The following is a 25,250-nucleotide window of genomic DNA, read 5'->3' on the forward strand; positions in this document are numbered from 1 at the left end:
ATAGTTCATTAAACCAGGTTTAGAAACGGCCAAAAAATGAGATGTATGATGGATTTTGATTTACCCATCAAGCCACATAATAAAAATCTGTTTTGTACCCTTGTCTTAACAGACAAACTTTGTTTTGAGTTAATTATGGATAAGGTTTACACCAGGACGATATTTCTAGAATGTTTTCTGTTCGATGATATATGAAGATTCAGTTTACAACGGAGAACATCTATCCATTCCTAACGATCGAGATTCTCACCCAAATACCTTACGTTCATCTGATATCATATTAGTAGCCATGAATAAGAATTTCCAGAAGAAAAATAGAAAAAATCTCGTTGACGTGGATTTTGGGACTCGGGACTCGAGAGCCGGAATCTAAACGAGCTACACAACTCGTGCTGCGGCTGATGGTCAGATACTCTGGTGCTGGAACACACTAAGTACGTTCTTCAATTCTGTCGTTCCTCAATTTGTCACAGGCTTGGGACAGTTACTGAAATATGTCCTCATTCACGTGTATTATTAATAATGTTATATTGATTTTTTTTTCTTTGGAGTGGGTGTACATGATTTGTTTACGGAACGGCGTCATTACAATCAAAACCCAACACGAAGAAAGGAAAATATTAAACCTTGCTGATACACAGTATTGATACTCTGTGCATGTCATGTATTTTGCACGGGAATGAGTTATGGAAGGTGCAGTCGATCATGGCAACGGTTATCTTTAATGAGAAATGCCTGCAGCTTGAAAATTAATGACTAAGATAATTCTTTAATGGCGCAATGGTTTTAATCTTAGCCATGAATTCGTTATCATGTGCAGAAACTCGTTTATATGTGCAGTGGTCGCTATAAAGAATGTTTGATTTCATGATTTCGAATTACCTTTCTGATGTTTGTTCAGGAGTATTAGGTTCAAATTTATTTTTCCATTGATTAGATTGTACGAACGAATCAACCAAGTTATTTAACATTCCTTGATGTGATTATTGCAAGTCTAATGAGATCTGTTAATGGCAAGGAATCCAAGGATGGATTTTTTTGTTGTTGATCATGATGTTAAAATTGCTGCATCCACAGATGAGAAGAAACCTAGTTATTATGCCAACTGGTCGGCAAAATATACTCATCACAGTTTGCTTACTTGTCGGTAACCTAACCTTTAACTCTAGTGTCGAATATATGGCATAATTGGTTGAAACACTATTTTGCGAACTAGTCTGCATCTATGTCAAACGTTATATTATTAATGCATGCAGTACAATAATGCTTCCCATCATCACTTTTCCTCTAGCTGAACTGGACATAATATGAGTTGAGTTGTGGGTAATTCATTAGAGAGTAGGACTTTTAATTAGTGGGAAATTATGGAATAAAATGATTTTGTGCTGAGTGCTTAAATGTCATGTTATTTCATAGACGTTTCATAATGATTTTATGGGAAAGAAAATATTTGTAACAAATAATTGTCTTCTCCCATCTTTGCCCTATAAAAACAAATTCCAGTTCCTGTTGGATGTTCTATACATTCAAAAAGAAGTTATTTCATATCAGTATAAAACCAGCATCAGATTACAAAGAAATAAAGGCGTCAGGATCTATTTGAAAGGGTACACATGGTAATAAGAGAGATGTCAGCCCTTATAACACTGGTCAGTTTGTCTGTGTTTTGCTCTTAAAACCCATGATGTTTAGTCACCCACAAGATTTTATTAACATGAGCATGTTTGCCTGCATATTGCAAATTTTGTCATCTTCATATTATTTTTTTTTTTTTTTTTTTTTTTATACTTTGTCGCTGTCTCCCGCGTTTGCGAGGTAGCGCAAGGAAACAGACGAAAGAAATGGCCCCCCCCCCCCCCCCCCCCCATACACATGTACATACATCCACACACGCAAATATACATACCTACACAGCTTTCCATGGTTTACCCCGGACGCTTCACATGCCTTGATTCAATCCACTGACAGCACGTCAACCCCTGTATACCACATCGCTCCAATTCACTCTATTCCTTGCCCTCCTTTCACCCTCCTGCATGTTCAGGCCCCGATCACACAAAATCTTTTTCACTCCATCTTTCCACCTCCAATTTGGTCTCCCTCTTCTCCTCGTTCCCTCCACCTCCGACACATATATCCTCTTGGTCAATCTTTCCTCACTCATTCTCTCCATGTGCCCAAACCATTTCAAAACACCCTCTTCTGCTCTCTCAACCACGCTCTTTTTATTTCCACACATCTCTCTTACCCTTACGTTACTTACTCGATCAAACCACCTCACACCACACATTGTCCTCAAACATCTCATTTCCAGCACATCCATCCTCCTGCGCACATCTCTATCCATAGCCCACGCCTCGCAACCATACAACATTGTTGGAACCACTATTCCTTCAAACATACCCATTTTTGCTTTCCGAGATAATGTTCTCGACTTCCACACATTTTTCAAGGCTCCCAAAATTTTCGCCCCCTCCCCCACCCTATGATCCACTTCCGCTTCCATGGTTCCATCCGCTGACAGATCCACTCCCAGATATCTAAAACACTTCACTTCCTCCAGTTTTTCTCCATTCAAACTCACCTCCCAATTGACTTGACCCTCACCCCTACTGTACCTAATAACCTTGCTCTTATTCACATTTACTCTTAACTTTCTTCTTCCACACACTTTACCAAACTCAGTCACCAGCTTCTGCAGTTTCTCACATGAATCAGCCACCAGCGCTGTATCATCAGCGAACAACAACTGACTCACTTCCCAAGCTCTCTCATCCCCAACAGACTTCATACTTGCCCCTCTTTCCAGGACTCTTGCATTTACCTCCCTAACAACCCCATCCATAAACAAATTAAACAACCAAGGAGACATCACACACCCCTGCCGCAAACCTACATTCACTGAGAACCAATCACTTTCCTCTCTTCCTACACGTACACATGCCTTACATCCTCGATAAAAACTTTTCACTGCTTCTAACAACTTTCCTCCCACACCATATATTCTTAATACCTTCCACAGAGCATCTCTATCAACTCTATCATATGCCTTCTCCAGATCCATAAATGCTACATACAAATCCATTTGCTTTTCTAAGTATTTCTCACATACATTCTTCAAAGCAAACACCTGATCCACACATCCTCTACCACTTCTGAAACCGCACTGCTCTTCCCCAATCTGATGCTCTGTACATGCCTTCACCCTCTCAATCAATACCCTCCCATATAATTTACCAGGAATACTCAACAAACTTATACCTCTGTAATTTGAGCACTCACTCTTATCCCCTTTGCCTTTGTACAATGGCACTATGCACGCATTCCGCCAATCCTCAGGCACCTCACCATGAGTCATACATACATTAAATAACCTTACCAACCAGTCAACAATACAGTCACCCCCTTTTTTAATAAATTCCACTGCAATACCATCCAAACCTGCTGCCTTGCCGGCTTTCATCTTCCGCAAAGCTTTTACTACCTCTTCTCTGTTTACCAAATCATTTTCCCTAACCCTCTCACTTTGCACACCACCTCGACCAAAACACCCTATATCTGCCACTCTGTCATCAGACACATTCAACAAACCTTCAAAATACTCATTCCATCTCCTTCTCACATCACCGCTACTTGTTATCACCTCCCCATTTACGCCCTTCACTGAAGTTCCCATTTGCTCCCTTGTCTTACGCACCCTATTTACCTCCTTCCAGAACATCTTTTTATTCTCCCTAAAATTTACTGATAGTCTCTCACCCCATATATATATATTATATATATATATATATATATATATATATATATATATATAGTGTGGTTGAGAGAGCAGAAGAGGGTGTATTGAAATGGTTTGGTCACATGGAGAGAATGAGTAAGGAAAGATTGACAAAGAGGATATATGTGTCAGAGGTGGAAGGAATGAGAAGTGGGTGACCAAATTGGAGGTGGAAGGATGGAGTGAAAAAGATTTTGAGCGATTGGGACCGAAACATACAGGAGGGTGAAAGGCGTGCAAGGAATACAGTGAATTGGAATGATATGGTATACCGGGGTCGATGTGCTGTCAATGGATTGAACCAGGCATGTGAAGCGTCTGGAGTAAACCATGGAAAGTTTTGTGGGGCATGGATGTGGAAAAGGAGCTGTGGTTTCGGTGCATTACACGTAACAGCTAGAGACCAAGTGTGAACGAATGTGGCCTTTGTCGTCCTTTCCTAGCGCTACCTTGCTCATGTGCGGGGGGAGGGGGGTGCCGTTTCATGTGTGGCGGGGTGGCGACAAGAATGAATGAAGGCAGAAAGTATGAATATGTACATGTGTATATATGTATATGTCTATGTATGTATGTGTTGAAATGTATAGGTAAGTGTATATGTGTGGAACCTTGATATGTGTGACAGTGGCATGATGTTGCTTTTTGGCCAGACACATATGATACTGTATGATACTGCGTGGTACATCTGTATCTTTTTGCAGCAAATATATCCTCTTTTTCTTCAGGTTAGCAGTCCTTAATCTCCACAGACATGGCAGGGAATATGATGCCAGAAGATGTGAAGAGGCTTCAATGGTTTATTAATGCATGCCGTTCATCCCCTGAGATTCTGCATCTTCCTCAGTTATCATTTTTCAAGTAGGTATTCATTATAACAGTAGACATACTGTGAACTCTGGTTATGATGTCATTAATTGTTGTGAAATCACATACAGATATGAAGCTAGGGATAACTGAAAGTGAATATCGTCAGTGTTTTGCATGAAGTGTCGTCATATGTTTGCCTCCTATTTGCTTTGCATTTTGACTTGATAGTCTGTAGGTCACTACTGTGTTATTTATTATTTCTTGACCAGCAATGTACTATCCTCTTCCCACACTTTTATCCTTCCACTGGTTATACTTTCTGAGATTATTATCCTTATTAATGCATTGCTTTTTATCCTAGGGTAGATTGTTGTAGTAGCCAAAGTAACTTGCAAAATGAGTTGGGAAATAATTCCAGCATTCTTTTTTACCCCAGTGTTAACTAAATTATGTGTGATAGATATTGCATGACATCATGTGAATGAGGAGGATGACATCCATTTCGGATTTTAATGGGTAGTAACATTAACCATAGATAGTATTTTCCTGTATTCATCTTTGATACACTGAATTCATATGATATTGGTTAGGGACTTGAAAACTTTGAGTTACAGCATATTGCATGAAAGTTAGTTTGTTGTGAGTTTTATTGGGAATATAGCTAGGTTGGGACCAGAGGCCAAGAAATGGAAAAGAAATAAACATAACACACATTGTTCAAAAGTAGTTATCTGTAAAGGGAAAAGGATTCTATAGTTAAAAATTAAATAGAGTTGTCAGACTCTACACCAGAGAGGGTGTTGTAACTCCAGACTGCTCTTATAGGCTTCCAGTTTCACTGCTACCACTTATTGAAATTGAAATTAGAGCAAAATGTTTTTGTTAAATAGGCTCACTTTGTATGAAGTCATGCACAAAAAACAATGTTAACTCACACCTACATCTGGTTTTGTTATGCCTACTTGCTTTTGTCACCTTTCCACTCTGTACCTTTTCTTCCCAACAAAATTTAAACATCTCATTAAGGCTTCCTTTCTTACTCTCATAATTCACATTTTTCAGATTTAAAAATGTATTTAACTTGAAGATTACAAAGATATCAATATGGGGAAAAAAATTAGTATAATCATTCATTACTTTCATTCTGATTGTGTGTAGAAGTTTTGTAAATGATTTAGCTTGGTTCGAGAGTAAGGCCTGTGTGTCACTTGCTCTTATTTTGCATGTTTTATTCTCTAATGTAACCCAAACAATACAGAAATAATTCTTATTGACAATTAGCCTTCTAGCATCCAGATTTTATCTCTACTTTTTTCTTTTTTACTACCTATGGTCGGGCTACTACTTCACTACCATCAAAGATAAGATTGGACAGCAATGCTTTCAATAACCAATTTGTACAATTTATTACATAATCATATGACATTAGAATTTAGGTTGTGTTGCCATAAGAAGCAGCAGAGGAACAATTGAACGGAGAGGTTCATTTGTTCCCCCACTACTTATGATGTCAGTACAATTGGAATTCTTACTTGTTAATGTGTATATTTTTGTTTGAAAACATATCTGCTGCCTCATGAATGATCTTGTATATATTCTCCGCATTTACAGTTGATGAAAATAATGATTTATGGCACAAAAACTAAACCAGTCCCATAAATTAGATTTACAACATTTGTGGAGACATTGCTGGCAGAAAAGGTGGGAGACGGCTAATGATCTATTCTTTTCCTTTGATAGTATATTATCTTTACGTAAAGAGGGTATGATAAGGCTTCTTGTTTATGTATGTTTTAATGATGGCAGAGTGAAATATTTATGTATCACACCAGCAATGATGAAGGGAATTAAGATCTTAATGTTTTGCTCAGGATTTGGTGGAAAGACAAGAGCACCTATGTCCGAAGGTGCCAGTTTTTAGGCACATTTTGGCCTTAAAAAAAGGGCAAGGCATAATTTAATAATCAGAAAAAGGTTGCCTTCCAACCTGAAACAATTCATCCATTTTCCAATTCAAGCATGTTTTGGTGTTTGTTTACAGCATGAAATAGGATTGCAATGGTCATTTACAGTGTTAGACCTACAGTGTTAGCCCCTCCAAAGTACAGTAAACTCTTGTAGATTTATCTGGTACATGGCACTGTCGATACAGTAGCCTTTTTCAAAATTTCCATGGACTTCTCTGGTGAATTTGAAACTGGTGATATTCGGTAAATTGATTGAGACAAAGCTATAACTTATTATAATCAGATGATCTCCCTACGAGTATTCACATCTTAATCTGGTGATCTCGCTGCAAGTATTCCATATCTAATCTTTCACAATTTCTAGTGCCTTATCCTTGTGCCATTTTCAAATTGTAGTTTGTGAGAACATTATTATGATGTAAATATAACCAGTGTATCCTTATCTGAAAAATCTGCACATCTCTCGATATTTTTTTTTTTACTTATGTAATCTTATAAGCTATTTTGTCAAAAGTTTTCCATTATACATTTGGCAGATTTATGCTTACCTGTGCAGTATTTTAGGACAACTTTTAGAATTGCTCTCACTATAGTATGAAAGTGGTGAATAGTAAGTTTTCCTTTTTTCAGTTTTAGTTGTTACTTGGTCCCCTCTTGAAGACTTCACAAGCAATGCAAAATCACGTAATCTAAATGAGGTGTAATGCATGCCATGTGAATGAACTTGTATTGAGAATATTCTGACATTCTCACATATGTAAATTTGTTAGGGAATATCTGCTGAGTCTGGGTGCTACTATTCCTACCCCTGAGGCAAGTTTTAAAGCCCCGTCTTCAACCAAGGAAGAGCCTATGCAAGAGCCCACACCAGAACCAGAACCGGAGGAGGAGGAGGAGAGTGATGTTGAATTGGATAATCAAGGGGTGATTGGTTAGTGTTTTTTCTATAAAAATCAGTCTTATCTTTAGAATGTGAGAGTAGATTGAGATAGTGAAATGATACAGTATTTTAGTAATGTTATTATTACTTGTTTTAGTTGTCACAGGGCTCACTTTGGACAGTTTTAACAGCTTGCTGACTGGCTTCAAATACTAGTAACCTGCTTAGTGAAATTTTATTAAGAAAAGCCTTAAGTTCTGTGATAATTAGTAATCTAGATTATACTTTGTTAAACTTAGGAAGTACAGAAGTTATACTTCATAGCACCCAGGTTTAGGTTTTTTCTTGAAGTATGTACCTGAATATCTCCCGAACTTTTAGGTTACTATTTGGTGCAAACTATTTTTGCTTGTAAAAGTAAACCCAGTAGCTTCATCTCTTTATGTGATGAAAACTGTAGTGATGTATATGTGTATGTACATTTTTTTTTATATAATTTTGTTAATAGTTGCTCTAAAATTAAACTAATCTGTTACAGAATTTGAGGGAGAGGCCCCTCCTGAAATGGGAGACACCAGCAAGGTGCCAACAGAAGAGGACATGGATGCAGCTGAAGAAAAACGTTCTGAGGCAATGATGGGCATGTCTGATGGTGACTTTCAAAAAGCTGTTGACTGCTTCACACAGGCTATAAAACTTAACCCAGGTATGATGGATTAAAATCATCATTGTTATACCGGGTACTTTTGTTTTATTAACATGATATAGTTAATGATGTTTTAAGAGATAAGAATGTTGACATATATGTGGAACTTCTGACTGAAACATCTTGACATTAACTAGAATCACTTTCAACCTATCCTTTATAAACCCTAGCCATTAATGTCTCATTATCCTCACATGAAGTTTTGAATGATGGACTTTTGTTGCATGTAAACAGAGGAAATTCCCTATACTTTATAACAAATGTGCTCATACACGCATTGGTCTTGTTCATGCAATGGTCAGAGGTGAAACCCACCTGTCTCACAGTTTGAGTCCAGTAAAGTAGCTCCCAGCTGTTCATCTTGCTCTGTGTGGTTGTTCATTGAGTAAATAGTACTAAGCATAAGATGGGATATATACCTTAACCTTGCAACTCTTTTTGGGGGCTCCTGCAGTTCTCAGGAAGTTGGTCAAATCTGGTTCGGACCAAAGCTCACGAAGTATTGGGGTGGTATGTGCTTGTTTAGGAAGGATAAGTATGGGGCATTTGAGTCATAGTTGTTTGGTGTCTTTAATATGGAAATTGCATCTTAGGTATGAGGGATCCTGTGATATGTTGAATAAATGTTTGTAGTGTTGAAGAGATGGGTTCTGTCTACATTAGTGATAGAAAGCTGAACTTCTGTTTACCCAAGGAGCGAACTTTCAGATGCGTGTGTCTGATGGATTAGAGATCAGAACTTAGTTGGGGGAATGATTTTTTAGTATTTGTTGAGTCATACACACATACACATATGTATTCCAGGATTCGTATGATTTATTGGCTTTATGTAAGTATTGGTTTAGGCTGCTGTTAAGCAAGCAGCTTAGTGAGGAGTTTTAATTTTTTGTTTGGTTTTTCTTTAGCATAGTGATATTTTATTGTGGTGATTTGTGTTACTTTTTGTTGTCCACTGGTTACCTTATTGTGAGGACTGGATCATGACAGTTTTAATCTCTTGATTTTTTATTTGATATAGGTTACTCATGTATTTTATATAAATGTCTTTGTAGTTGATCTTTTTTAGACTTTTTCATATGTTTGTCATTTCCCACATCAGCAAGGTAGTGCTGGGTATAGACAAAGAAACAGCCTCATTTGCTCATATCCACACACAAGCTGTTATGTGTAATGCACTGAAACCAGAACCCCCTATCCACAACCACACCCCACAGACCCTTCTTTGGTTTCCCCCAACATCTTCATATGTCCAGGTTCAGCCCATTGACATTATGTTATTCCCTGTACAACACATCACTCCAGTTTGCTCTGTCCCTGCCCTGAACCTTCAAAGCATCTTTCACTCTATCCTTTCAACTCTCCTTTCTTTCCCTCATTTCCTTATTCTTTCAACTTCTGAGATGTATATACCTTCTTAGTCATCCTTTCCATATGTTCAGGTTCTTTCAACTCACCCTTTTCATATCTTTCATTTACACTCCTCTCACACTTGATTATTTCTTATTTGATCAACCCTCCTTGCACTACATCCTATCCTCTAACATTTCATTTCCAACACAGTCATCATCTTTACATTTTTGCACAAGGCCCAGGACCTTTGTCCTCTCATCCTTCCTCTGGCTCACTTTAGGTCCCATTTTCTGTCATATCCATTCCAAGGTATCTGAAACTTTCAGCTAAGTCCAGGGTCTCTCCATTCAAACTCACACTCCAAATAACCTATTCCCTTCCCTCCCAAACCCAATAACCATGCTTTTACTCAGTTACTTCCTTGTTTTTCATAGGGTCTGCTATGTTATATGCCAAGCGTGCAAATGCACTTCTGAAGCAAAAAAGAGTAAAGGCAGTTATCAGGGACTGTGATGAAGCTCTCAAATTTAATCCCGACTCAGCAGCAGCTTACAAGTACAGAGGACGAGCACACAGGTAATAGCAAACTTTTTATTTCACTGACCTTGAGTGGTTCCAGGTGAAGGTGGGTTTGTAGCATGGTTGTTTGATATCACTATGGCTCTTTAATTTGTTTATAGGTCGGGTGATGAGGGAGGTTAATGGAAGAGTCTTGGATTGAGGAGCAGGTCTGCAGTCTGTCAAGGGTTAGGGAGCCTGGGAGGTGAATTTGTTTTTTTGTTGATGACTGTGTGCCTGTGGCAGATTTGAGTGAAATAACCTGAAGAAGTGTGAGATGTTGAAAGGCATATCCTTATCAGGTTGACAGTTGCCCTACTAGTCTTCCAAGATGGACAAGACCCAGCTTTTCAGGGAAAGATGAATCTAGAAGGAAGCCTAAACAAATGTGTGGATGATGGACTTGACCTTGTTTTATAGCTAAATACCTTGCTTGCAGACATATTTTCTTGCTAATTAGCAAGAATATAGGCATGTTCTTTCTTGTACAGCTTCCTAGGACCCATGATTAGTTAATGGTAGAGGAAAAATATTATCCAGAACAGATATAGCAAAAATATCACTAAACACAAGGATCCAGGGTTAGTTAATTGTAGAGGAAACATATTACCCAGAACAGAAATAGCTATCATTAAACAGAAGGACACAGAGCTAAAGGTGCATCTGTCCACTCCCAATAACATATGGTAATTGAGGTGGCTGATCATGTTCAGCTGACTTTAGAGACTGTATTAAGATCCTTTTTCATACAGCATCCCTACCAGAAATGAGTAAATGGATTTGTTTCTGTTTGAAAATCTTATTCGACAATCACTGGATTTTTTTAAGACTACTTGTTACTCAAGTAGTTTGGCTGAAATTAAATGGATATAGAGCAATATATCCCTGGGGATAGGGGAGAAAGAATACTTCCCACGTATTCCCTGCGTGTCGTAGAAGGTGACTAAAAGGGGAGGGAGCGGGGGGCTGGAAATCCTCCCCTCACTTTTTTTTTTAATTTTCCAAAAGAGGGAACAGAGAAGGGGCCCAGGTGAGGATATTCCCTCAAGGGCCCAGTCCTCTGTTCTCAACGCTACCTCGCTAATGCGGGAAATGGCGAATAGTATGAAAGAAAAGAAAAGAGCAATATATGAACAAAAATGTGGGTCTGGTAGTCTATTGAAATACATTAGCTTGTGGATGTTCAGAATTTTTGATCCAGTAATTCTTCTCTGTGATATGTAAAACATTTGTAAATTCAGATTGTTGCTGTAGTGTCACATTGCTTTATCATTTGATGAAATTATTTGAACATTTTCATAGATCATATTTTTTTAATTGAGATTTCTCCTTATAGGGGAGTCATATTTTGGTAATGCTATATCTTTTTCCCATTTAAGTCGTGGTGATAGCTATGTATATTTAGGTTTATTTTTTATATATCTTGTAAATTTTGATAGGCTGTTGGGCAACTGGTTGGAAGCAGCAAAGGATCTGAGGCTGGCCTGTAAACTAGATTTCGATGAACAAACAGATGAGTGGCTAAAAGAGGTGCAGCCAAATGTAAGTATTTCTTAAACTATATTCAGTACTTGTAAAATTGCTTAAAGATGTCTTCATCACCAACACTGCGACCTTTGGTAATTCTGGTATTATTTTACATCTGTTGACATTTATGTGGATAGTTTTGAAGTGAAAATTTTGAGTCACAGCCTCAATTTGGTAGAAATATACAATGCAGTAAGAAAAAAAAACTGTCCATTTGTAAGTTCACTCATTCATATCTGTTGATGTAATTTCTGATGTCTTCAGATTAAATATTCATTGTGTAAATGCCTAGTGCTAGGTTTTCACTTGCGATGCTGTTGTTATCACTTCCAATGACAGTGCTGTCATTTCAACTTTCAAGGTCCTTGTGTGGGCATTAGGAAATTAAATGTGATTTATGGGCACTCTGCCACGAGATATTCAAAAGGATCATTTTATTGCAACATCTGCTCACAGATAACATTACTAGATGATGTCATTGTCACCAGGTAGTAACTTGAACTTCCTTTGGGAAAATATGGGATACTTTGCTATGAGACAGAGTTGAATTATGCTCCAGTCCCATCCACTTCACTTCCTAAAAGTAGGAACAGTAGAAGGTACAGGTGAGGATTTCTACTCCAAGGCTCAGTTGTTTGTTTTGGATGTTGCTTTGCAAAGGAGGAAAATGTCAAGTTGGTATTGAGGACAATATATGGTGTGAGGTGGTTTGGTTAAGTAATGAAAGGGTGAGAGAGATGTGTGGAAATAAAAAGAGTGTGGTTGAGAGAGCAGAAGAGTGTATTGAAATGGTTTGGACATATTGAGAGAATGAGTGAGGAAAGGTTGAGAAAGAGGATTTTTGTTTGGTCTCCCCTTATCATTGTCCCCTCCACTTCTGACACACATTTCCTATGTCAACCTCTCTCCACATCCTCAACACACACACACACACACACACACACACCCCACCCACCCACAAGTCTCTCAGCCATACTTCTTCCACCACCACGTCTCTCCTCCACCCCATCACACTTAGTCATCTAGTCATCACCCCCCTTACACCACACACCATCTTCGAATATTTATTTTATATCTTTTCCATACATTCTTATCCATAGCCCACACTGTACATCTATTCAGCACTGTCAGGACTACCATACATTCAATCACACCCATTTTTTGCCCTCCCAGATAGTGACCTCTCTTTCCTCACATTACTAAATGCTGTAGTATCCCCTATGACTCATATTAGCCTCAGTGGTTTACAAGTTTTTTTTCTAGGCCACAAAACTGGAAGAGCACAACCGGAAATATGAACGTCAGCGAAAGGATAAGGAGATGAGAGAAAAAAGGGAGCGTGTACATAAAGCTCAGGAGGAAGCACGGAAGGTGTGTCTTTTTATAATGTTTTACTTTTATCCGTATCTTTGACCTTTCTTTAAGGCAATCGAATTGCCCAGTGACATTCTGTGTGTGGTATATTTTCATGTATTCTAAAAACACATCTCCCATAGTTTATTATTATGATTAAATGCAGTTTTCAAAATTAAAAGGTAATCAGCTCAACTTGGTAAAATTATTCGTGTCTGTTATGCATCATTTAATGTATTGTGCTTTGTTGTTGGGCATATGAAGTATTGTTCAGGAAAACAACACAAAATATATTTCATGTTTTAAAAAAATTTCAGGCACAAGCTGAGCAGGAGAAATCGCAAGGATCCTCATTCTTCATGGGAGGTGGTGGTCCTGATGATATGGCGGGTATAGGAAACTTGTTCAAAGACCCAGAAATTTTGGCAGCAATGCAGGTGAGTTTAATCTTTGGTTATCAATATTATTTGTTAGTTTGTGACACTTAAGTGAATTATTGTTAGGTGTAAGATACTATAACTGATGTTCTCTTGAAGTATATAGGTGATGCCATTGCACTTGAAAACTAGTCGGTTACCATGATCCTTAACTCTTTTTTTGCCATCATTGTTTAATGAGAACAGCTTAGAGGCCTTAGTAACTTTTAAGTAAGAATGAGGCTAGTTGTGCACAGTTTTTAGGGATATACCATGGGTGATACTTGTCTGTAACTTGTATTGTATTCATATCTGCCTAGTTTGCCCTCCTCATAGGGTAAGTCATGCCCCCATTTTCCATTCTTGTTTTCCAATGCCAGTTTCATAATGAAATGAACAAAATTAAGAAATGGCTTCATACACTCACATTCACTCTGAAGCTTTCATGTATAATGCACCAAAACCAGAGCCACTATGCACAACCAGGCCTTGTATACCTTGCTATGGTGTACCCTGACTGCTTCATATTCCTTGTTTCAGCCCTTTGACAGCATGCCCCTTGTATATCAGATAGCCTCAAATTGCTTTATCCCTTGCATCCTCCATGGTTTCCCTCTTCATTGTTCCCTCCATTTCTGACATAGATATGTTGGTCACCCTCTCTATAGGGGCAGAATGTTTTGGCACACCCTTTTCAGTACTCATACATACTCTTCTTTCTGGCACTACTCTCTCATACCATATTTTTCATACCCTATTTCTTACTTGATCAACCTTCCTGACACTGCATATTGTTTTCAAATACTTCATTTCCAACACTTTTAACCTCTTCTGTTTTTTGTCATGTAGAATCCACACCTTGCAGCCACATAACACCATTAGGACTCTTGTGACATCAGTTATACCCATCTTTTCACTGACAGATGGTAACCTCTCTCTCTCTCTTCATATATTCCTCAATGTGCTTGGGACTTTCACCCCGTCAACCACCATAAGGGTCACTTTTCAGTTCATTCTTTGTGTCACTCCCAGGTATCTAAAACACTTTACTTCCAAGCTCTCTTCATTCCAACCCATGGTCCAAATAACCTGCCTCTATTTTATGGTAAATCTAATAAGCCCTGCTTTTATGCGCATTTATTTTCTGTTTTCACTCACAATCCCAAACCAAATACAGTTTCTCACCTGAATCTTCTCATTCACTGTTCTCACCTCCCCGAATATAAATAGATTGAATAGCCAGATAGCATCACGCAGCCCTCATGACTTTTTTAATATTGTTTTTTTTTCATTATACTCAATCACCGTCTCCCACATCAGCAAGGTAGCACAAGGAAACAGATGATGAATGGCCCAACCCACCCACATACACATGTATATACATAAACGCCCATACACGCACATATACATACATATACATTTCAATATATACATACACAGACATATACATATATACATATGTACATATTAATACTTGCTGCCTTCGTCCATTCCTGTCACCACCCCACCACACATGAAATAGCATCCCCCCTCCAGCAAGGACATGTCAGGAAGACAAAAAAGGCCATGTTCGTTCACGCTCAGCCTCTACCTGTCATGTGTAATGCATTTTTTAATATATCCTTGTCTTTTCATTTGTCTACCCTGGTATTTGTATCTTGTGTTCCTTCTTTTATAGGACCCAGAGGTTGCTGCTGCATTCCAGGATGTCTCTTCCAATCCATCTAACATCTTCAAGTATCAATCTAACCCCAAAGTTGCATCTGTTATTAACAAATTGGTCTCAAAATTAGGTGGTGGTAGTTGTGGAGGTATGCCTGGTGGGATGGGGGGATTTCCTAATATGGATAGCTTCCCTGGAGGACCTCCCAGTCAGAGTGGTGGTGATGACCTTGATTAAAGCTTGATGGAACAATACAGTTTTGAAATGTGATATTTGATGGAAGACCATTACATGCCAAAAGTGTTTGTGGGATTCAGTGAAACATGAGTTTTCAAGACTTACCTGGCACTAGGTATTGCTTAGAATATATATAGGTTATATGCTACATCTCATACAAGTTCAGATATTAGTGAAATCTAAATGATAATATATTTTAGGTGGGTTAAATTAAGCTGTTGCGGGCCTGGTTATATAAGATGAAATTAGTGTAATGGCTCATGAGGTTTTATTATAATACCATTATTTTTAAATTCTGTGGAGAAGCATATTTTTTTCTGTAAGTAATGAAAATCTGATGGTGAATTTGTTTCCTATGTTGCACTGAGATTCCTTCCTCAGAGGTGTTATGAAGAATACAGTTTGAATTTTCCCCCTTATACCACACAGTGTATGAAAGCAGCCATAATGAAGAATTATCATCTTTGTAATGAAAATCTTTTGTGTATAGAAGTTATCACTGAACGTTATTGTTTTTTTTTAAAAGGTATTGCTTTTCTATTTTTTTTTTTTTTTTTTTTTTTTTTTTTTTTTTTTTTTTTTTATACTTTGTCGCTGTCTCCCGCGTTTGCGAGGTAGCGCGAGGAAACAGACGAAAGAAATGGCCCAACCCCCATACACACGTACATACACACGTCCACACACGCAAATATACATACCTACACAGCTTTCCATGGTTTACCCCAGACGCTTCACATGCCTTGATTCAATCCACTGACAGCACGTCAACCCCTGTATACCACATCGCTCCAATTCACTCTATTCCTTGCCCTCCTTTCACCCTCCTGCATGTTCAGGCCCCGATCACACAAAATCTTTTTCACTCCATCTTTCCACCTCCAATTTGGTCTCCCTCTTCTCCTCGTTCCCTCCACCTCCGACACATATATCCTCTTGGTCAATCTTTCCTCACTCATTCTCTCCATGTGCCCAAACCATTTCAAAACACCCTCTTCTGCTCTCTCAACCACGCTCTTTTTATTTCCACACATCTCTCTTACCCTTACGTTACTTACTCGATCAAACCACCTCACACCACACATTGTCCTCAAACATCTCATTTCCAGCACATCCATCCTCCTGCGCACAACTCTATCCATAGCCCACGCCTCGCAACCATACAACATTGTTGGAACCACTATTCCTTCAAACATACCCATTTTTGCTTTCCGAGATAATGTTCTCGACTTCCACACATTTTTCAAGGCTCCCAAAATTTTCGCCCCCTCCCCCACCCTATGATCCACTTCCGCTTCCATGGTTCCATCCGCTGACAGATCCACTCCCAGATATCTAAAACACTTCACTTCCTCCAGTTTTTCTCCATTCAAACTCACCTCCCAATTGACTTGACCCTCAACCCTACTGTACCTAATAACCTTGCTCTTATTCACATTTACTCTTAACTTTCTTCTTCCACACACTTTACCAAACTCAGTCACCAGCTTCTGCAGTTTCTCACATGAATCAGCCACCAGCGCTGTATCATCAGCGAACAACAACTGACTCACTTCCCAAGCTCTCTCATCCCCAACAGACTTCATACTTGCCCCTCTTTCCAGGACTCTTGCATTTACCTCCCTAACAACCCCATCCATAAACAAATTAAACAACCATGGAGACATCACACACCCCTGCCGCAAACCTACATTCACTGAGAACCAATCACTTTCCTCTCTTCCTACACGTACACATGCCTTACATCCTCGATAAAAACTTTTCACTGCTTCTAACAACTTGCCTCCCACACCATATATTCTTAATACCTTCCACAGAGCATCTCTATCAACTCTATCATATGCCTTCTCCAGATCCATAAATGCTACATACAAATCCATTTGCTTTTCTAAGTATTTCTCACATACATTCTTCAAAGCAAACACCTGATCCACACATCCTCTACCACTTCTGAAACCGCACTGCTCTTCCCCAATCTGATGCTCTGTACATGCCTTCACCCTCTCAATCAATACCCTCCCATATAGTTTACCAGGAATACTCAACAAACTTATACCTCTGTAATTTGAGCACTCACTCTTATCCCCTTTGCCTTTGTACAATGGCACTATGCACGCATTCCGCCAATCCTCAGGCACCTCACCATGAGTCATACATACATTAAATAACCTTACCAACCAGTCAACAATACAGTCACCCCCTTTTTTAATAAATTCCACTGCAATACCATCCAAACCTGCTGCCTTGCCGGCTTTCATCTTCCGCAAAGCTTTTACTACCTCTTCTCTGTTTACCAAATCATTTTCCCTAACCCTCTCACTTTGCACACCACCACGACCAAAACACCCTATATCTGCCACTCTGTCATCAGACACATTCAACAAACCTTCAAAATACTCATTCCATCTCCTTCTCACATCACCACTACTTGTTATCACCTCCCCATTTACGCCCTTCACTGAAGTTCCCATTTGCTCCCTTGTCTTACGCACCCTATTTACCTCCTTCCAGAACATCTTTTTATTCTCCCTAAAATTTACTGATAGTCTCTCACCCCAACTCTCATTTGCCCTTTTTTTCACCTCTTGCACCTTTCTCTTGACCTCCTGTCTCTTTCTTTTATACTTCTCCCACTCAATTGCATTTTTTCCCTGCAAAAATCGTCCAAATGCCTCTCTCTTCTCTTTCACTAATACTCTTACTTCTTCATCCCACCACTCACTACCCTTTCTAAACAGCCCACCTCCCACTCTTCTCATGCCACAAGCATCTTTTGCGCAATCCATCACTGATTCCCTAAATACATCCCATTCCTCCCCCACTCCCCTTACTTCCACTGTTCTCACCTTTTTCCATTCTGTACACAGTCTCTCCTGGTACTTCCCCACACAGGTCTCCTTCCCAAGCTCACTTACTCTCACCACCTTCTTCACCCCAACATTTTTTTTTTTGCCTATTTTTATTTCTCTAGAAAAGTAAAATTCAGAAAATAATAGCGATGAGATTTTTTAACTCGGAAAAGGTGATCTCTCGCCACCTTTCCACTAATCGGTGAATTCAGAACTAGAGAAGTTGTCAGCTAGATTGACTTCTGAACTAATTCTAACCTTGACATTTAGAAAAAATTGCGGTAATAAAGATTTCACTTCGTACGTTTACTTCACCTTAGTTTACTATATTGTTGCTGGCAGTGGAACAGTTGTCTTTAATGCAATCAAGACTTAATTATGAAGTGTTGAAAAAGCAGTGCTTTCATTGGCCTCTTTTGTATGATTGATTTCTTTTCATCGTTTGCATTGTATTCCCATGTATAGCATAAAAACTTGTTCCATTTTGCAGTGTACTATATTCTTGTTTTTGTCCTTTTAGTTATGTTTGAACCTTATGTTAAATGGTTACCATATTTAAAAAAGTAAAGTACCAGCCTTTGATAGACTTGTAGGCCTGTTAGTAAGAACCATGCCACTTAACATTTACACCCTCATTTAAATAGTTGAATTTCAAGCTTTTAGGTGGCTAGGCTTGTCTTAGCTGTGGTACTTTACTCCTACCAAAGTTGGTACCCATTTATCTACACTGTACACTGTCAGTTCATAACAGGGATTGAACATGGGCCAGTGGATTAACAGTTGAGATAATCACAAAAGACCTTCCAGTGATTAAACATTTGGTTGAAAATATTATAATATGGATCAGTAATGCAATTCAGAACTATTGCTATTTGCTTGCACCTTTAGAAAAAATAACGAAATTGTTCCATATGAAAGTAAGCCTACATGAATAAAAAGGCTTGCCTGAAAAGTCAGGCTTTTAGTGAAGACAGTGTCAGGGAATGTGTTGCAAGTTACAAGCAGGGCTTGCATTTTCAAATTATAAGAACAAAAACTCCGACGCTGTTTTGATAAAAATGTTACTTTTATATCCTTAAATACATGCCTTTTTCTGCAGTTTGACCAACGTGATACGTCCAGAATATTCTCCCATACAGCTTTGAAACTGACCATGTCCACATTTACAAGTGTTGAAGACCTAACTGCAACACAGAACCCCCATTCAATAATTGTGTATATTGGTTTGGCTATCACTTAAATAAAATGGGCTCAATGAGTTTACAGTAACAAGCTTGAATGTGCAATGATCATGAGGGTTTCCTCAGCAAGTACACATAAGAGATGAAAGTAAAAATAGATAAAGATAGATGGATATATATGAAATGTTGAGAAAAATAAGAAGTGGGGAAAATAAGAATATGAAGGATAGCAGTTTTATACTTCAAATAGTGTTTTGAGAGGCTGATACTGCTAGTTTCATATATATACATACAATATATATATATATATATATATATATATATATATATATATATATATATATATATATATATTATACAAATTCCCCATTTCCCGCATTAGCGAGGTAGCATTAAGAACAGAAGACTGAGCCTTAGAGGGAATATCCTCACTTGGCCCCTTCTCTGTTCCATCTTTTGGAAAAGTAAAAACAGGAGGGGAGGATTTCCAGCCATATATATATATATATATGCTACATAATGATTATACCAGTTTCTGAATTTTGCTAATACCCTGAGTTTCCAAAAGTGGCATTATCATTTCTAATAGGAAATATTCAAGAATTTTCTGAATTTTGATATAATAACTTAAAAAAGTACCCATTTTGCTTAACAAAGGGTAGCATAGAGTGAAATATTTATATTTAGCAAACTCTGATACATGATTATGAACGAATGGGATGCAAGGAAATGCCCTCTGAAAAGTCGATGCAGACTTTACATTGAGTGTGCATGTAATAGGCTTCACCTGAAGTTCATATGATTTTGGCTTGACGAATATGAAAAAAAAAAATCACTATGAAGCATCCACAAGGCAGTTCATGGTGTGCGGCATCATTATATCTGATGTAATAAACATCCTAAGGAGAGAAAAGAAATTTTGATCTTGTATTAAATAGCGCTTATGCTGCATCCTTGTTTAAACCAATGTAGTTATTTGTAATGAGACTTTTATTTGATTTTTCTGCTTCAACGCACTCTTATTGATAAGCTCTTAATTTACTGATAACTAATTCAAAATGGTGTCTGATGAGAAAACCAGTAACAGTTTAATATTTGGAGATAATGGTGCTCTACACCATTTGTTAAGAAGCTAATATAAACAAACATACAGTTTTTTATATTAATGATTTAAAGAGGTAAATTATAAGCTTGTTTATATTTCATTTAATGTAATAATGAAATAAAATCTGCCCAGCTGGTTATGTGTGCACAGGTACATTTACTGATGTCACACCACTGTCATCAACTCTATGTTTGGGAGGTCATCCACAAAGATTTAGAAATGTACTCAAGCCCTGTATGCTCGATCATTCATATGATTTGACAAATGGTCTGCTCGCATGTGGCAGACCTTATACTAGCAGATCCTGAATTATGAAACTGCTGAAAACCCATCTTTTGTGTTTCACCCAGTTTAGCTTCCAAGTTCTTCATTTATTCCCTCACCAATAGCATGTAAAACAAAAGGACCTAATTAGGAATCTCTGTTTAGTGGAATCATGATGTCAGTTTCAAGGGATGAAACATTGTTTTCACTACTTTACACAATTTGTGGGGGAGAAAGAAAAAACAGTGGTGTTTGTCATTGCGATCAAAATTCTGTGGAAGAAACTCATTATGTTTACTGATTAAGTTTAAGTTGGCATGTCAATACAGCTATCTGCAACCACCAATTTTCACATATTTAACTTGAGGAAGAAAGGTTTTATTTGATGATACTAGAGAATGACAAAAATGAACCATTTAGAAACCAGAATTGTATGTAAGCATGTACTTTTAGCAATTCTGGACTCTATGATTAATAATTGTATCACTACCAAGGTCATCAAAAGGTTTGTAAGGGCCTTATCAAAGTTGGCAGTTTTTTTAAATGGATTATTGAATAGTTATATGAAAAAGGAATGTGCAGGGCTAAATTATGATGTATGGAAGCCTAGAAATAACTGCTTTGCTGTGTTATGGAAGGAGGCGCATTATGTAAATGCTGTAGAGGCCAGCCAGGTACTGTGGGGATTGCATTTGATGATAATCAGGTAAGAATAATTAAACATTTTTTTCTAAAGAATGGTTGAAATTTATCATCAGATGAATAATACCCAAATTTATTTCCCTCCCAGATTGGTTGAGATTTATTTTTGGAAATTTTAAGAACTTGTCATATCCTGGAATCTTGCAAACATATCAGAAAGAATACAAAGAAATATTGCATGGTTTGTTTCCATGTGTGTAAATTAAACTGATCTTGTGAAGGCACCTTTCCCAGGTTATACTTAATGCATTAGAATAGGTAATCCTATGATAAAACTAGTGTGGAGTTGTGGTTATTAATGAATACTAATTGATTATTGAACATTCCTGGTTGTTGCTTATTGTTTTAAAGGAGAAGTTCCAGTATTAATCATGAAAGGTGCGCCTATAAAATCCGTTAAATAAAAACAGCCATATGCAAGGGTCTAATGAAAGTGCACTTGAAAGTGAAAAGTAAGCAATTACACCAATTTGTTTGTCCTAACCCTAGAGGAGTCCAGCTCTCAGGTTAGAACCTTTTTTTTTATTTTAGCTTTGCTAACCATTGAAAAAAAGTTTTTGTGCTGTTATTCTGTTGTTAAAACAGCCATCATTTATTTTTTTTGTCCATAATTATTTAGTAATACAGTATAGTGTTAAATATAAGTCTGATCAGAAAGTAGTGGCCCTTGAAAATATTGGTGTATCCAGTACAAAATGCATGAAAGTGGTGCATATAATTTACCAAGTCTTAAGTAGTGTTAGAAATATAAAAGTGATTTTAATTTACTCTTTCTTTTTGATAAATGGCCTAACTTGTCAATTCGGAAATATTTTGCAGTTTTATATTTTTATACCATGTAAACCATATCCTCACATTCAAACCAAGTGAAACCTATGAAAAATTCAATACTTTGTCATCAGCATGTGTTGAAACCAAACACTACTAATAGCACAGAAAATTTGCGTGTTGGTAATTGTTTGCAAACTGTGTCATTTTGGTGTAAAATGTGAGATAAACTAAATTCTTTTGCTTTATCTTTATGTTGTTTTCCTATTTTATTTGATGTTGTACTGACAGAGTGAACTGTGGGTGCTGATTGTAATGAGTCCATATTGCTGTATTTAAGATCAGCAAAATATATTGAATAATAATTGCTGCTGTTATCCTTTCATTAGATGTGTGATTTAATTCTGGAAATAACATAATAGGTTTTTTGTATCCCATTTCTCACTATGCTTTGTCCTTTTATCAAGATATGTATATTTACTCAGCAGCTTTACAAATGGTGTTAGTTTGTTTTGCTTTGTAAGTTTTGTAATAGAATATAGGTCTGGCAGTCCTGTTGAATCTTTGAATACAAGTGGAATCCAGTGTAATTTGAATGGATTTTATGACGTGGTAATTTGCCCAGCTTTTTGAAATTGCTATAGGAGATAATGTTAATAGGCATGTATGTACTTGTAAATAAAAAAAAACAATGTCTTCCTCTGGGATTTTTTATTTTTTGGAGGAAACCTCTCCCATATTTTACCTGTAAAGGCCAAAACTTATTTTTGTCTTTTTAAGGTGGAAAATCTGAGAGCAAGATGATTCAGAGATCTATCTCTGTTATGGAGTCAACAAGAACATTTGCAACATTTAATGCTACAACAGTAATTAATTACACATGATACTGCAACAGTAATGTCTACTGCAGATGCTGCTGCATTAGTACTCTGCTGAAGATAATGCTACATCAATACTGTCCTCTGGACATGATGTTGCATCAGTACTATTATTACAGATGGTGCTTTACCAGTAATGTTTACTACTGATGGTAATGCATCAGCAATGCTCTTGGACATGCTGCACTAGTACTCTCAACCGCATACTATGCATTAGTAATGTCTACTGCAAATGATGCAGCATCAATGCTGTTTACTGTACATAGTGTTCCATTAGTAGTCGACTGTGTGGTACTGCATCAGTACTCTCTCCTGTATGTGGTGCTGCATTGGTAATTTATTACACTGCTGCAACTCAACTGCCAAATGTACTTGAAGCTGCATCACTGCAGCCAACTGCAAATGATGTTGCATTAGCATTTTCTACAGCACATGATGCTGCATGTAATGTGTAAAAGACAATGCAGTTTATTGACCTGTTTGTTAGGTTAAACGGCCAGCGACCCAAAGTATGAAGGTCTTTAGGCCTGCTTCCTTGCACAGTAACTACCGGTTTCACATGGTTGACCTTCATATTAGCACCGTGCGTCAAGAAAGCTTTATTTATTTTTTTTATTTTTCAACGAGTTAATTGTTAAAGTTAATGAAAAGGGTTCGGCAGTAATGATACCCTGAGGTGAAAATGATTAAGAATTTATCTAAACAAAGATTTTTTTTTAACCAAATCATGGTAAATAAGTCCTAAAACGATCACCCATTTATCACTGTTTTCACGGTACTTTTACAGTACTGCTGACATAGTGTAGGAGGCCTATCTCTACGTTGTCCGTCATTTCGCCGCACAGCTATTCACAGTTGTGTGAACTCTCGATCCCGAACGTGGTCGACCACCATCCACATAGCAACTATCATTACACTAAAGGTAACGCGTCAGAAATGTCAAGACTTTGGAACACTCAGCGGAAGACCTTCCATTCGGATTTTGTTTAAATATGGATAATGTAACCCAACCGTGTCGTCTGGGGTTGAACGAGCAGGGAGCTAACGATGTGTGTAACATGAGCTCGAAGATACACGGAGACCAACAATTTAGTGTAGTGTGTGCAGTGCACCCGGGTCAAACGCCGATCCAAGTTTTTCAGTTAGCACCTCACTCATGTTCATAATGTTCCACTTGCAACTTACGACAGTGAAGGCGGTGCTATGGAGAGAAGAAAAGACTACACCAGAGAACAATGAATTCACAGCACTAGTGGAAAGCCAGGAAATTCTTTGTTACCAAAATGGAAAGAAGAAGGATTTAAGATGAATTTGCTCTTGTTTTATAACCATGCAATCCTCAGCCTCCACCGGCAAGAGACGGCGAGCTAATTTCGGTGTCGGTGGTGATAGTTCTAATTCAAGAAGTGGTCATTTAGGGTAATTATTTTTTTTTGTAAGATAATAAAGAGTCAACGCCATCCTGACTCACCATTATTCAAGATGATGCTAATAAATCTATCTTATAAAATCATTTACATAACATGAGATGAAGGTCATAGGTTACATATGCAGCTGTCTCCATAATTAGTACTTCAATAATGTACGAGGCAACTTTCGAAGCCAAAGGCTATTTTATTAGAGGGTGCCATGAATGAAGATAAGAAAATATTAATCGAAAAAAAAATCTAAAATCACTTTCAACTGTCAACTACACATACGTTGGAAATTCACATTCTCTGCATCAGCTGCAAATAAATTTATAGAATATTATGTAATTCTCGAAGCGTGAAATGTTTGTGTAAGGTCCTCAGGGTTACATCATTACGACCGACCCTTTGCCAGCCCAAATGTGCGAGACACGGCCTTTGCCAAGATAGCCCACGTTTCCGTCTTAGAATGCGGTAGACGGTGATACGTGCACTTATCCCTCGCCGGGGGAAAAACACTGAACCAGCCAGAGGGCTCACATTCACAAGTGTCTTCCATTAGGTCCATTAGGTAAACTAAGCCAACGTCAGGAGCGCCAAGCGAAGTGTTTGCTGGAGTTACAACAATGTTCAGCCAACTTTAGGAATGCTAGGCGAAGTGTTTGCGTGAGTCACAGCAATGTTTTGGAAAAGGCTGTACCAATGGAATAATAAAACTAATATCGCCGACGATGTTATCTATCTATCCACCTAAATTTACCCCACGACCAGAGATCTCTCTTGAAAGAGTCCTGGTGTAAGTTCAGGATCCCTTTTCCAAGGGCTCTTGCAGGCTCCAAGGCTGCACTGCTTCCA

The 25,250-nt window shown here is 37.9% G+C and overlaps 1 protein-coding gene across 5 annotated transcripts; it reads left to right on the top strand.

The window, feature by feature from the left end:
* The first annotated feature begins 255 nt into the window (after positions 1-255).
* On the top strand, positions 256-22,808 carry LOC139762450 (hsc70-interacting protein-like). 5 transcript variants are annotated; one of them, XR_011715724.1, is made up of 10 exons: positions 277-434; positions 4,504-4,636; positions 7,323-7,483; positions 7,971-8,138; positions 9,923-10,064; positions 11,486-11,588; positions 12,837-12,944; positions 13,244-13,363; positions 15,021-15,781; positions 18,179-22,808. XR_011715724.1 is itself a non-coding variant. In XM_071687344.1 (9 exons), the coding sequence occupies exons 2-9, from the start codon at positions 4,530-4,532 to the stop codon at positions 15,240-15,242; spliced, it is 1,131 nt and encodes a 376-aa protein (XP_071543445.1). In that variant the 5' UTR covers positions 271-434; positions 4,528-4,529; the 3' UTR covers positions 15,243-15,806. The 5 variants fall into 5 exon arrangements, 4 of the variants coding, with proteins under 4 accessions (XP_071543447.1, XP_071543446.1, XP_071543445.1 ...); XM_071687344.1 differs by lacking the exon at positions 18,179-22,808 and having other exon boundaries at positions 271-434; positions 4,528-4,636; positions 15,021-15,806; XM_071687343.1 differs by lacking the exon at positions 18,179-22,808 and having other exon boundaries at positions 15,021-15,806.
* The last annotated feature ends 2,442 nt before the right edge of the window (positions 22,809-25,250 follow it).

Source organism: Panulirus ornatus, chromosome 43, assembly GCF_036320965.1.
Source record: "Panulirus ornatus isolate Po-2019 chromosome 43, ASM3632096v1, whole genome shotgun sequence".
NCBI lineage: Eukaryota > Metazoa > Arthropoda > Malacostraca > Decapoda > Palinuridae > Panulirus > Panulirus ornatus.